This window comes from Petromyzon marinus, chromosome 29, assembly GCF_048934315.1.
Source record: "Petromyzon marinus isolate PM22_M1 ecotype Great Lakes invasive population chromosome 29, UKy_Petmar_22M1.pri1.0, whole genome shotgun sequence".
Classification (NCBI taxonomy): domain Eukaryota; kingdom Metazoa; phylum Chordata; class Hyperoartia; order Petromyzontiformes; family Petromyzontidae; genus Petromyzon; species Petromyzon marinus.
Window position 1 is genome coordinate 7,859,022 of NC_133695.1, and position 13,118 is coordinate 7,872,139.

Below are 13,118 nucleotides of genomic sequence, written 5' to 3' on the forward strand. Positions count from 1 at the left end.
TGGCGTTGCACTTGTGCGTGCTTGCTGAAGGTGAAAGAGAAGTGCCTGTCTGGGCACGTTTGTTAAATCCTCACCCCCACCACGCTTCTGTCCAGCAGGATAAATTCTTTCACCACGGTTCATCGGCAAGTCGCGTGTGGGTACTGCCACCTCTTCCAAGACGCCTGGCCATTGTGGAACGGGTGGGCCAGACACCTAGAGGGGCTTTCTACGGCTCCCTGTAGCGGAGGCCCTCAGCCAGCAGTTGCGTAAGCCAGCAATTACAGGGCCGCACCGTTACAAATTACCGATGCTTAACTGAATCATTGCTGCAAGACGATTCTTGATCAACTTTAATTATATCATTCTCTCGTGAGCGTAACATTTTATGACGCACGCATTGCCTTGAATACTGCATTGCTGTAATAAAGACGATAATATTGGCAGGTAAATGTTGCAAAAGAGCACGTGGCAGTGGCTACATATCGCGGTGCTGGTGGTAACAGCAGCGGAGACCCTCTCGGATTGTCGTCCTGGTTCTTATTCGTCCAGAAGGCCAAGCCTCCATCCCAGTCCCTGTAACCCCCGTGGGGTCTGCCTCTCGTGAAAACCAATATTTTCTATTCATATTCAATTTTAAGTCACTTCGTACCGCATACAACCCGATGGTTTATAATCACAGACACGCCATGGTTTATAATCACGGACAAGCCATGGTTTAAAGCAGTCTTTCTTAATTCCATTGCTTGGGGCGCCACGGTACTGCTGTAAGATATGGAATTGAGAAAGACTGCTTTAAACCGTGGTCAAACTTCAGACAGAGGAGGCGCGAGACCCTACTGCTGAGACTCCAACCGAGTTCAGTCACTTCGTTTACAAAGTCAGCTTTAGCCGTCATCGCGATTAAGAGCCAGGCCAAACAAGGATCCAACTTAAGCCCTCCGAGCTGCCCTGGGGGCCAGGAGCTACAGCCACCCGTCAGCCTCAAAGTCAGCCCTCAGGGCTGCCTCCTCGTGCGGCTCCAGCGGCTGGAGCGGCCAGCGGCAGGGGCCCCCGTAGAAGCCAAACCACTCCAAGGAGCGCTTCAGGCCGGCCACGCCAAAGCGCTTGGTCACCTGTGTGGGCGGCAGGGGCGACAACGCCGCGCCGACTCAGTGATGCGAATCAACTCTTACGCCCGTGGGACATGCGTCTCATCATATGCAACAGTTTGAGTCCGATGAGTTTCCGAGTTTTACCTCGTGTTGTTGGCACTGCCGCCTGTGGGCATGGTCACTTTTTCAACTCTTTTTGAGCCGGTTGGCCCAAACAACAAAACGGCCCCATACGTTCAGCTCTATCGAGCTGGTGCCTTAGGCAAGGCTGAGAGCGTTGTACGTGCAGTGTGGTGGTTAGATGACATGAATGCAAGGCGTCGTGGGAGTCGCGCCTTCCCGCCGTTTGTGCGCAGCACGCCTCGGTGTGTCGTTGAACCGGCGTGGCCGGAGTGCGCATCAGCCGAAGAAAGTTCCTTCAGAGAGAGGAGCACGTGGGAGTGGAGACAGATCAGGGAAGAAGAGGCGTAGAACAGAACTCTTGGAGGCAGCAGCGACACGTCGAGGCAACGAGAGCAGGAGCAGAAGACCCAGTGACCGAAGTTCAAAAAGAAGACGACGTTATCTCCACGACGCCCAGGATTCGCGCGGCCTCACCGCGGCGTTGGGCCGAATGAGACGCAGCTGCAGCTCCCGCGCCTCCTTGTGTCGGCCCTCCCTGGAGAGGCGCGCCAGCTCGCACACCTCGGCGCCCAGCACGTTCGCCAGCGCGCACACCCCGCCCACCGCCCCTGTCGGCGGCACACGCAGAGGGTTTAGAACACCAGCCCACCCGTGAGTAGACACCCCGGGTCCGGCACACCCAGGGCATACCAGACACACCCAGGCTACACCACACATACCCAGAGCTCACCACGCCCACCACGACTCCTGCCAACTTGCACAGGTTCAGGACCCAGGGCACGTGCACTAACTTTACCGGCTACTCTTTGTTCAAGCAGGATAAGGCGACAAATATATTTAATCTTAACGCAGCATTTTACAACTTATAAGATATTGCGCGTTCTGTGGGTGCATGATAAAAAAAAAAATGTTCACATGCGTTTTGCATATTTCTGACAATCTGAACGGATTATTTTAGTAATGCTGTTGGCATTATTTAATTATCGAATACCAACAACTACTGTGGCATTGGTAAGTGCAAAATTCCCAATGCTGGTGAGTCCCTGTGATGGTGAGGCCCGGTGCTGGTGAGGCCTGAAACCCTGTCATGGTGAGGCCCGGTGCTGGTGAGGTTGTACCGCTGGCGATGGCTGGGTAGAGGAAGCTCGCGGACCCAGCCAGCACCTGGAAGTCTTGCCCGCGCGTCAGATGCACGATCTGCGCCATCTTGGTGACCTGGAGAACAGCGTTAATATAATAAATGTACAGCCCTGCTTTTGCTTGCTCAAGCCCCTGTTGGTGGAAGGGCCAGTACCGAAGGAATTTTGGATTACTCGACCATGCAGGCCAGACGTCTCAGACGACGTGGGAGTACCCACATTTTACCCCATCATACAGGACCTGCCAATCGACTTGCTGTGCTGTACCCATTACCCTGCTGGGTGGACAGAGGCGGACAATTTAGGAAATGTATGTTTGTTGAAAATATTTTCCACTGTATTTAATCAACCGTGATAATCGGAGATGATTGGGAAGGACAACAGAATTAACACAAAAAAGCAATTCTTGTGTCCATTGTTTGAACTGCCATGCCGGGAGGTGGAAGAGAAGCCGGTGACCTCTGGATTGCAGGCCCAGAGTAATCCTAAGCCTCACACCACGGCAGCGTTCATTTAGTCAGCATTTTGTAAATTATTATTTTAGTCATTCTCTTTAGTCAAGTCCACAAAAGCAGTCAGACATTTAGTGAAACACTCTTAGTGTGTGAGTTGCACGTATCTTCCCCCCCACACCAAACATCATCACGGCAATTGATCAGCGATGTCGGGAGATGCTTTATATATAACGTACTCCACATATAGGTGTTTGGCACAGTCTCTGATAGCGATGCTAAATTCGTCTTTGCTTGCGTCGCTCATCTTGTCGTCGCCAGCCACGCTCAGGGGTTTGGTGGTGGGGACTCATCACCGTCATGCTCTCCGATACCGAAGAGGGTTTTGCCCGAACTACGTACGGCGTGGCCACATCAACTCATCAGAGCATCGGCGAATAACTCGTTAGCGTACATCCATCACCGAACCACCAACCACCGGGAACCATTAGCAAGTGGAGCACCTTAAACTTCCACAGTGTGGCGATCGTCGGATTAGTTTGAATAAGTCATAAATCGCGGCTCGATATGAAATTTCGGATCACTTCCCATTCTTCTGCCTCGGTGGAGTCGCGTGGCGTCGAGTGATGGCACCATCGTGAACCCGAAGGCACAGAAAAATGTAATTTAAAACTCATCCCTATTCCCCACGGGAGGGCCATTGTCCGCCAGGAGAGGGATGTCCCTCCCCAGGTAGCATCCCAGTGCCCCCCCCTGTATCCTGGTGTCTCTTGTTGTCCCCCCATTGTCTCCCAAGTGTCCCCCCAGTGTCTCCCCGTTGTTTCACCGGTGTCTCCCGGTGTCCCCCCGGTACCCCCCCCCCCACCCCGGCGTCCCCTGGCGTCCCCTGGCGTCCCCCGGCACTCACGTCGCCGCCGCTGTCCTTGACACCGATGACGTTGGGGTGCTGCGACAGCGCCACTATGCTGTCGAGGGGCAGGTCAAGGCCCGTGTTTCCCGGGACGCTGTAGAGCACCACGGGCACCGGGGAGCCATCAGCCACCTGCGTCCACCACCAGCAGTGTGTGCGGTGGAACATCGCCATGGCACTTGTGGCTACCTTACCCGCGAGTTCCAGGTTAAGGCGTTGCCTAATTATGACTGCGGGGAAAGTGAGATCTGTCACTCACGTTATGTGATATCGTATTGATTGGGTCTATATGCAAGTCTAAGAGTCTCCGTCTAAATCGATGGATCTCTGCGAGTCTATGGTTCTTTGTGCAAGGCTATGGTTCTCTGTGCGAGTCTATGGTTCTTTGTGCAAGGATATGGTTCTCTGTGCGAGTCTGTGGTTATTTGTGCAAGGATATGGTTCTCTGTGCGAGTCTGTGGTTCTCTGTGCGAATCTGTGGTTGTCTGTGCGAGTCTATGGTCCTCTGTGCAAGAATATGGTTCTCTGTGCGAGTCTATGGTTCTTTGTGCAAGGCTATGGTTCTCTGTGCCAGTCTATGGTTCTCTGTGCGAGTCTGTGGTTCTTTGTGCAAGGCTATGGTTCTCTGTGCGAGTCTGTGGTTCTCTGTGCAAGGCTATGGTTCTCTGTGCGAGTCTGTGGTTCTCTGTGCAAGGCTATGGTTATCTGTGCAAGGCTATGGTTCTCTGTGCGAGTCTATGGTTCTTTGTGCAAGGATATGGTTCTCTCTGCGAGTCTGTGGTTCTTTGTGCAAGGCTATGGTTCTCTGTGCGAGTCTGTGGTTCTCTGTGCAAGGCTATGGTTCTCTGTGCGAGCCTGTGGTTCTCAGTGCAAGGCTATGGTTCTCTGTGCGAGTCTGTGGTTCTTTGTGCAAGGCTATGGTTCTCTGTGCGGTGCGAGTCTGTGGTTCTCTGTGCGAGTCTATGGTTCTCTGTGCGAGTCTGTGGTTCTCTGTGCGAGTCTGTGGTTCTCTGTGCGAGTCTGTGGTTCTCTGTGCGAGTCTGTGGTTCTCTGTGCGAGTCTGTGGTTCTCTGTGCGAGTCTGTGGTTCTCTGTGCGATTCTGTGGTTCTCTGTGCGAGTCTATGGTTCTCTGTGCGAGTCTGTGGTTCTCTGTGCGAGTCTGTGGTTCTTTGTGCAAGGCTATGGTTCTCTGTGCGAGTCTGTGGTTCTCTGTGCGAGTCTGTGGTTCTCTGTGCGAGTCTGTGGTTCTCTGTGCGAGTCTATGGTTCTCTGTGCAAGGATATGGTTCTCTGTGCGAATCTGTGGTTCTCTGTGCGAGTCTGTGGTTCTCTGTGCGAGTCTGTGGTTCTCTGTGCGAGTCTGTGGTTCTCTGTGTGAGTCTGTGGTTCTCTGTGCGAGTCTATGGTTCTCTGTGCGAGTCTGTGGTTCTCTGTGCGAGTCTATGGTTCTCTGTGTGAGTCTATGGTTCTCTGTGTGAGTCTGTGGTTCTCTGTGCGAGTCTATGGTTCTCTGTGCGAATATGTGGTTCTCTGTGCGAGTCTGTGGCTCTCTGTGCGAGTCTGTGGTTCTCTGTGCGAGTCTGTGGTTCTCTGTGCGAGTCTATGGTTCTCTGTGCGAGTCTGTGGTTCTCTGTGCGAGTCTGTGGTTCTTTGTGCAAGGCTATGGGGTCTCTGTGCGAGTCTGTGGTTCTCTGTGCGAGTCTGTGGTTCTCTGTGCGAGTCTGTGGTTCTCTGTGCGAGTCTGTGGTTCTCTGTGCGAGTCTGTGGTTCTCTGTGTGAATCTATGGTTCTCTGTGCAAGGATATGGCTCTCTGTGCAAGTCTGTGGTTCTCAGTGCAAGGCTATGGCTCTCTGTGCGAGTCTGTGGTTCTTTGTGCAAGGCTACGGTTCTCTGTGCGAGTCTGTGGTTCTCTGTACAAGGATATGGTTCTCTGTGCGAATCTGTGGTTCTCTGTGCAAGGCTATGGTTCTTTGTGCAAGTCTGTGGTTCTCTGTGCGAGTCTGTGGTTCTCTGTGCGAGTCTGTGGTTCTCAGTGCAAGGCTATGGTTCTCTGTGCGAGTCTGTGGTCCTCTGTGCAAGGATATGATTCTCTGTGCGAGTCTGTGGTTCTCTGTGCGAGTCTGTGGTTTTCTGTGCGAGTCTGTGGTTCTCAGTGCAAGGCTATGGTTCTCTGTGCGAGTCTGTGGTCCTCTGTGCAAGGATATGGTTCTCTGTGCGAGTCTGTGGTTCTCTGTGCGAGTCTGTGGTTCTCTGTGCGAGTCTGTGGTTCTTTGTGCGAGTCTGTGGTTCTCTGTGCAAGGATATGATTCTCTGTGCGAGTCTGTGGTTCTCTGTGCAAGGATATGATTCTCTGTGCGAGTCTGTGGTTCTCTGTGCGAGTCTATGGTTCTCTGTGCGAGTCTGTGGTTCTCTGTGCGAGTCTATGGTGCTCTGTGCGAGTCTGTGGTTCTCTGTGCGAGTCTGTGGTTCTTTGTGCAAGGCTATGGTTCTCTGTGCGAGTCTGTGGTTCTCTGTACAAGGATATGGTTCTCTGTGCGAATCTGTGGTTCTCTGTGCAAGGCTATGGTTCTTTGTGCAAGTCTGTGGTTCTCTGTGCGAGTCTGTGGTTCTCTGTGCGAGTCTGTGGTTCTCAGTGCAAGGCTATGGTTCTCTGTGCGAGTCTGTGGTCCTCTGTGCAAGGATATGATTCTCTGTGCGAGTCTGTGGTTCTCTGTGCGAGTCTGTGGTTCTCTGTGCGAGTCTGTGGTTCTCAGTGCAAGGCTATGGTTCTCTGTGCGAGTCTGTGGTCCTCTGTGCAAGGATATGGTGCTCTGTGCGAGTCTGTGGTTCTCTGTGCGAGTCTGTGGTTCTCTGTGCGAGTCTGTGGTTCTCTGTGCGAGTCTGTGATTCTCTGTGCGAGTCTATGGTTCTCTGTGCGAGTCTGTGGTTCTCTGTGCGAGTCTGTGGTTCTCTGTGCGAGTCTGTGGTTCTCTGTGCGAGTCTGTGGTTCTCTGTGCGAGTCTGTGGTTCTCTGTGCGAGTCTATGGTTCTCTGTGCGAGTCTGTGGTTCTCTGTGCGCGTCTGTGGTTCTTTGTGCAAGGCTATGGTTCTCTGTGCGAGTCTGTGGTTCTCTGTGCGAGTCTATGGTTCTCTGTGCGGGTCTGTGGTTCTCTGTGCGAGTCTGTGGTTCTCTGTGTGAGTCTATGGTTCTCTGTGCAAGGATATGGTTCTCTGTGCGAGTCTGTGGTTCTCTGTGCGAGTCTGTGGTTCTCTGTGCGAGTCTGTAGTTCTCTGTGCGAGTCTGTGGTTCTCTGTGCGAGTCTATGGTTCTCTGTGCGAGTCTGTGGTTCTCTGTGCGAGTCTGTGGCTCTCTGTGCGAGTCTGTGGTTCTGTGTGCGAGTCTGTGGTTCTTTGTGCAAGGCTATGGTGTCTCTGTGCGAGTCTGTGGTTCTCTGTGCGAGTCTATGGTTCTCTGTGCGAGTCTGTGGTTCTCTGTGCGAGTCTGTGGTTCTCTGTGCGAGTCTGTGGTTCTCTGTGTGAGTCTGTGGTTCTCTGTGCGAGTCTGTGGTTCTCTGTGCGAGTCTGTGGTTCTCAGTGCAAGGCTATGGTTCTCTGTGCGAGTCTCTGGTTCTTTGTGCAAGGCTATGGTTCTCTGTGCGAGTCTGTGGTTCTCTGTGCAAGGATATGGTTCTCAGTGCAAGGCTACGGTTCTCTGTGCGAGTCTGTGGTTCTCTGTGCGAGTCTGTGGCTCTCAGTGCAAGGCTATGGCTCTCTGTGCGAGTCTGTGGTTCTTTGTGCAAGGCTATGGTTCTCTGTGCGAGTCTGTGGTTCTCTGTGCGAGTCTGTGGTTCTCTGTGCGTGTCTGTGGTTCTCAGTGCAAGGCTATGGTTCTCTGTGCGAGTCTGTGGTCCTCTGTGCAAGGATATGGTTCTCTGTGCGAGTCTGTGGTTCTCTGTGCGAGTCTGTGGTTCTCTGTGCGAGTCTATGGTTCTCTGTGCGAGTCTATGGTTCTCTGTGCGAGTCTGTGGTTCTCTGTGCGAGTCTGTGTTTCTCCGTGCGAGTCTGTGGTTCTCCGTGCGAGTCTGTGGTCCTCTGTGCAAGGATATGGTCCTCTGTGCGAGTCTGTGGCTCTCTGTGCGAGTCTGTGGTTCTCTGTGCGAGTCTGTGGGTCTCTGTGCGAGTCTGTGGTTCTTTGTGCGAGTCTGTGGTTCTCTGTGCGAGTCTATGGTTATTTGTGCAAGGCTATGGTTCTCTCTGCGAGTCTGTGGTTCTCTGTGCGAGTCTGTGGTTCTATATTTCAGTCTGTACGTCGCTTTGTGACAAAGTGCTTATGATGAAGCCACTGCCAGCATTTTCCTCTTTCTCAACTAATCCAACAGCTTGTCTTCCACGAGACAAGTAAATCCCAAGATGGAGTTTTGTCAGCTCCTCAACGTTGAGTCACGAGGAGCCGCCACCGCCCCCCGGGTCCCCCTCGTCGCCCCGTGGGCCGCACCTGGGTGTAGTGGTGGACGAGCGCGGGGCCTGTCATGCGTCCGCGGTAGAAGCAGGGAGTGACCACAAGCACCGCATCTGCGCCCGCGTCCGCCATGCGGCGGGTCAGCTCCAGCGTCTCGTACGTGCCTAGCAGCCATGGGCAGTCGCGCACCGTCACGAAGACAAAGATCCCAACAGACTTTTGGTGCAAGTGCTGTTAGGGAGCACCCATGAAGGCCGGCACGGCACACGAGGGGGTGGATGGCCAGCACCGCGCCCGGCCGATTTTGTCTCCCCAGTGGCGATTTTTACATGCTGCACCAGGTACTCATTTGTGGCTGAGTCTACCTAGGGGAAGCCCAGGACCAATTCAGATATTCGTCACTGATGTTGGCCGAAGGGCAGCATCCTAACCACCGCGCTACCGTTCCCCACGCACCGTCACAAAGCCACGCGTAGTCACGTACAGTCACATATTTACACGCGGCCATGCACAGGCAGCCAGAGTCATGCATCGGCAGTCATACACAATCACATACGGTCATGGACATTCACGCACGGGCAGTTTTGAATAGGCAGTCATGGCCACATACATTGACCCGCAGTCACGCACGGGTAGTCAGTCATGCGCAGCCATGGTCATGTTCCCTCGCCACGTGGAACCACAGTGTTACACGAGCGCCCTCGTGTGGGAGCGCTGAGTGGCAGGGAGCTCTGCTGCTCGCGTGGAGTTTGTGCACGAGGGTCCTGAAGTCTCTCGCGGAATGTCCTCGAGGGTGGCGCATTTGCCGCTTGTTGCAGAGTATCACGGTTAAAGTCGAGCGGCCGCCCTGGTTAATTCTGCGCTGGGTGTATAACCCATGAATATGTGCACCGTCTGCTTCAGAGTGGACGTTAAATATCCCGTGACGTCAATCGCAAGAGTATCGTGTGCGGCATAATGGTCCAAATTTGTCAAATTTTTTAAATTACACTGAAAATTATTCGATTGGAATCTACATTGCAAACATCGCCCCCTACAACAAAAACACTTGGCAGTACCCTCCTGAAAATTGGTCTTGGGACTAATTGGAGGTTTCCTGTGTAAACGAGCGTAAAAAACGGGGGGCCTATTATTAGAGTTATTTTTTGCTGGGGTCCCTACAGTGTGAGTGACCGCAACTGTGGTACAGGACCCCGCTGGTATGAGGTCCCCAGGAGTAAGGCCACTTTAGGATTGAGGGGTCCCTGGTTTACCCGGTGGGGTGAGGTTAAGAACCCCTCCGGGAAGGGGGTGGGATTCCAGTTACCCTCGCATCCGGAGCCCGCAAGGATGAGGCGGTCCCTGGGCACGCGCGCGCGCACCGCGGCGAGCACGCGCGTCCGCTCCTCGTGACGCAGCAACACCGGCTCACCGTTAGAGCCGTGAACCACCAACCCTGCGGGCAGATGAGCGGGCAGGTGAGCGGGCAGGTGAACGGGCAGGTGAGAGGACTGGTGAGCGTACATGCGAAGTTTGTAGATGAGCGGGCAGGTGAGTGTGCAGGGAAGTGCACTCGTGACCGCGTGTCGAAATCTTCAACACGGTACTGACAAAAGGACGATGAGGCATGTACACTGTCGTTGCGATTGCTTCACGAAAGCCATGCAGCCACTAGGGGCACTATATTCCCCACGTTAACAAGACAAATCAATGGATTTTTTGGAATCGTCAGAAGTACCCGTAAGGGGCCATCCATTTAGTAGGTACGCAAAAATCTGTCAAAACTTGACCCCTCCCCGCTCCCTGTACGCACGCGTACTTACTACCCCTCCCCACCTGCGTACGTACACTTGACGCATCCCCCCCCCCCCGAATCCTATAGAACGGCCGATATTTAATCCACGCAGATACGATCAATGATTCATAATATTAACGTGTTTAAGCAAACAGATAGTCCACCGCCGGCTGCATTATTATCGAGGCTTCACCCCCCCCCCACCCCGTTTCCTATGCGTACGTACATTGTCAGTTGACCCCCCATACGCAAGCGTACGCATTTGGGTTAACCCCCTCCATGCGTATGTACTAAATGGATGGCCCCTAAAGGCATTTCAAGAACGCAAATCACCCAGACTGAATTACCGACATTTCCCACAGCACAGGCCGGGGTGAGAAGGACCACACGTTCTTATACCCACGTTTTACCCCACCGTGGCGAGCCCACCCAATCTGTCGCCCGTGTTACCGCTGGAACGAGCCAAACGACCCGACCCCACCCGACCCTCATGTTGAACCCAGACGCCGCACCTCGGAAGGGCTTCTGCAGCCACTTGTCCAGATTCTCCCCGAGGCGGCCGAGGTCCAGCTTCGCCTGGGAGTCGAAGGCGGCTGTGATCGGGGGAAAGACGCCGCTGAGATCGAGGGTGTTCCCTCCTTGAGTCCTCCCGTGGACCGCACGCACACCCGCCGCTCCATGGACCGCACGGGCCCCGTGGGCCCGGCCAGCCTGGCCCACGACGCAGGAGGCCCGCATGGCGAGGTCCCTCCAAGACATTGGCACTGCAGTCGCTGCCGCTAAGCGATAAATCGACTGCTCCCGAATTGTTCGCGTGACTGAACTTTAACCTTAAGAGACTTTAACACCCCGGAATTTTACGCGATATTTCCTGTAGTCTAAAGCACGGGATATTTAAACGTCCAACTAACTTTACCCCAAGATGATTTTAAACCCCGTGACTGCGAAGGATGCTTGGCGCTGGGCCGAGGAATGTGGAGTGTGCAGCAGGGCCCCCACGCGCCCCCGACTGGCTGCTCGTGAGTGGCTGCGCTTAAGCCGAGATGTCAAACATTGACCACAGCGATGATGGTGATGTTGACTCAGCGAGAAGTTTAGAAACAAAACAACAAAACTCCTCTGCCAAGCAAGGCAAAGTGTTCACGTGCTTAGACAATGCGCTCAAACGCTTGACAGTGCGTCTGCGCACAACGTGGACGTCACAGCACTCCGCAGTGGTCGTCCTTTGTAAGCGGCTGAGGGCTTCACTGCTATAAAGCCGTGCACACCAGAGGCTGCCCGGCGTGTGCTGCAGTATGATGCTGTGAGAGAGCGCGGGCATACAAGTACTCTGGGAGTGCGTAGCGGTAGTCGGTATCACGAGCGCTGAGTACTCAGACAAAGAGCGGCCGAGCCTCCGCCCAGGCGGGGGGGTGGGGTGTAGCCGCTTTGCCGCCTCTGATTGGCCCATGGGGTCTGTGGCTGCCACGTGGATCCTCCCACCCCCGTTGCCAACTCTGTCAAACTGTTGGTGTCTGTAACGTCACCGTCGTGATCAGTCATTGTTCAGTTCAGTTATTTTGGTATAGCCCTGTGAGCCATTCGGCTCTTGAATCGGGTGCAACCACAACAAACAAAAAAACAAAAACACGAACAAGAAAACATCTTAAAGTGACTACGTGACTGTGCAAACAGAAAATCCTGGAAAAATAAAACCCCATCAAAATATTCCTGAGAAAAGCACCGTACGCCAACGGTGTGTGCAAAAAATTCCAGTGGGATGCAAGTCAAACAACAACAACCACAAGCAAACTTAGATTAAGGCCATCAGTCTAACTCCGTACTACAACAAAAAAATGTCCAAACCAAAAAAACTTTTGGAAATCACCAAAAAATAAAGCCATAATTGCAACGTAACAGTGTCTACCCACTGCTGGATGAAGGCCTCCCCATCCCTCACGGCCCAATGCCGCTGCACACGAACTGATCTCATCATCGCTCCATTTAAGCCTTGATTGTCCTGTTGGATAACTCCTTCCCCGCTTGGCTGCTATTAAGTTCATTGGCCACCAACCGTCCCGTCCAGCGACGACGCCGTCCGCGCGAGAGGATTGAACGTCGTCAATAACAGTTGAATATTGAGGGGGTGAGCGGTGGTGTCACGCGGACCCCTTTAGCGGGATAAAGGGGGGCTTTGTCACGTGACTACGCTTCTCGAGATCCCGGGGAGAAGAGAACTCACTCGGGCCCCCCCAGCCCCCACCCTTCCAAACTCCGGAGAATATATCCGTACGCCCTCATGCGGGCGACACGCGACATCCAAGTATGCCTTTCGCCACAGCTTTGGATCGGGGCCGTCCATAAATGACGTCACGCGATTTTGGACGATTTCTGACCCCCCCCCCCCCTTCGTCACACGGCGTCACAAAAAATCAGACCCCCCCCTCAAATATGACGTCACAAAGCTTTGCCCCCCCCACCCCCCCCAAAAAATATAAAACATGCTTCAAATCGCTTTAAGCTATTGTCATTGTAGTGCGTATTTAATGTGGCGCTGTACTCTGATGTTGTAGGAGAAAACATTTATTAAAAAGTCTATTTAATGAAGTAGAACGTGTTGTCTATATTTATTTAAAGTTGCGCATTTTGATGTGACGTCACATTTCTCACCCCCCCCCTCGTCACACATCGTCACAAATGTCTGACCCCCCCCCCCCTAGGTGCGTGACGTCATTTATGTACGGTCCCATATCAGTCGTATACCACCTACTCCAGTCTACCAGCCGCAGTATTTCTGCCGTTGGAAATAACGTTGGTTTGAAATTCGACATTACTTCAAGATTCGCAACCACATCACCCAGACTCATGACACGCACTGCCATCTGAAGCTGCCCAAATTGGGAATGTGTTCACAAACCTTTGCTCTTGCTGTGAAATCCTACAAACTATTTTGGAAAAATTGAGAGAAACTCCTCCGGGTAGAAAATTGCCTTTGTGACCAGACACGCGCCACACGCACCGTGCAGGTGACGGGATGGAGAGAAAGAAGATCGACCTGACCACAACGGTGAGGAATCCCTGCGCGCACGAAACCATAAACACTGCGAGCAACCAACGTTGTGGAATGGGGGGAGGCTTTCGGATGGGGTGAGGGCTTTGGGAGGAGGGGTGGCCTTTTGGAGGGGGGGGGGCTTTAGGAGGGGGGGCAGGGCTTTGGTGGTTGTGGGCG

General features: G+C 53.4%; 1 protein-coding gene across 2 annotated transcripts; it reads right to left on the reverse strand.

The window, feature by feature from the left end:
* Positions 1–317: 317 nt before the first annotated feature.
* HOGA1 (4-hydroxy-2-oxoglutarate aldolase 1) lies at positions 318–11,343 on the reverse strand. 2 transcript variants are annotated; one of them, XM_032962746.2, is made up of 7 exons: positions 10,423–11,338; positions 9,443–9,571; positions 8,173–8,300; positions 3,695–3,829; positions 2,315–2,411; positions 1,671–1,804; positions 318–1,094 (listed from the first exon to the last, which is right to left on the reverse strand). In XM_032962746.2, the coding sequence occupies exons 1-7, from the start codon at positions 10,667–10,669 to the stop codon at positions 945–947; spliced, it is 1,020 nt and encodes a 339-aa protein (XP_032818637.2). In that variant the 5' UTR covers positions 10,670–11,338; the 3' UTR covers positions 318–944. The 2 variants fall into 2 exon arrangements, with proteins under 2 accessions (XP_032818637.2, XP_032818638.2); XM_032962747.2 differs by lacking the exon at positions 318–1,094 and adding an exon at positions 1,101–1,489 and having other exon boundaries at positions 10,423–11,343.
* Between the last annotated feature and the right edge of the window lie 1,775 nt (positions 11,344–13,118).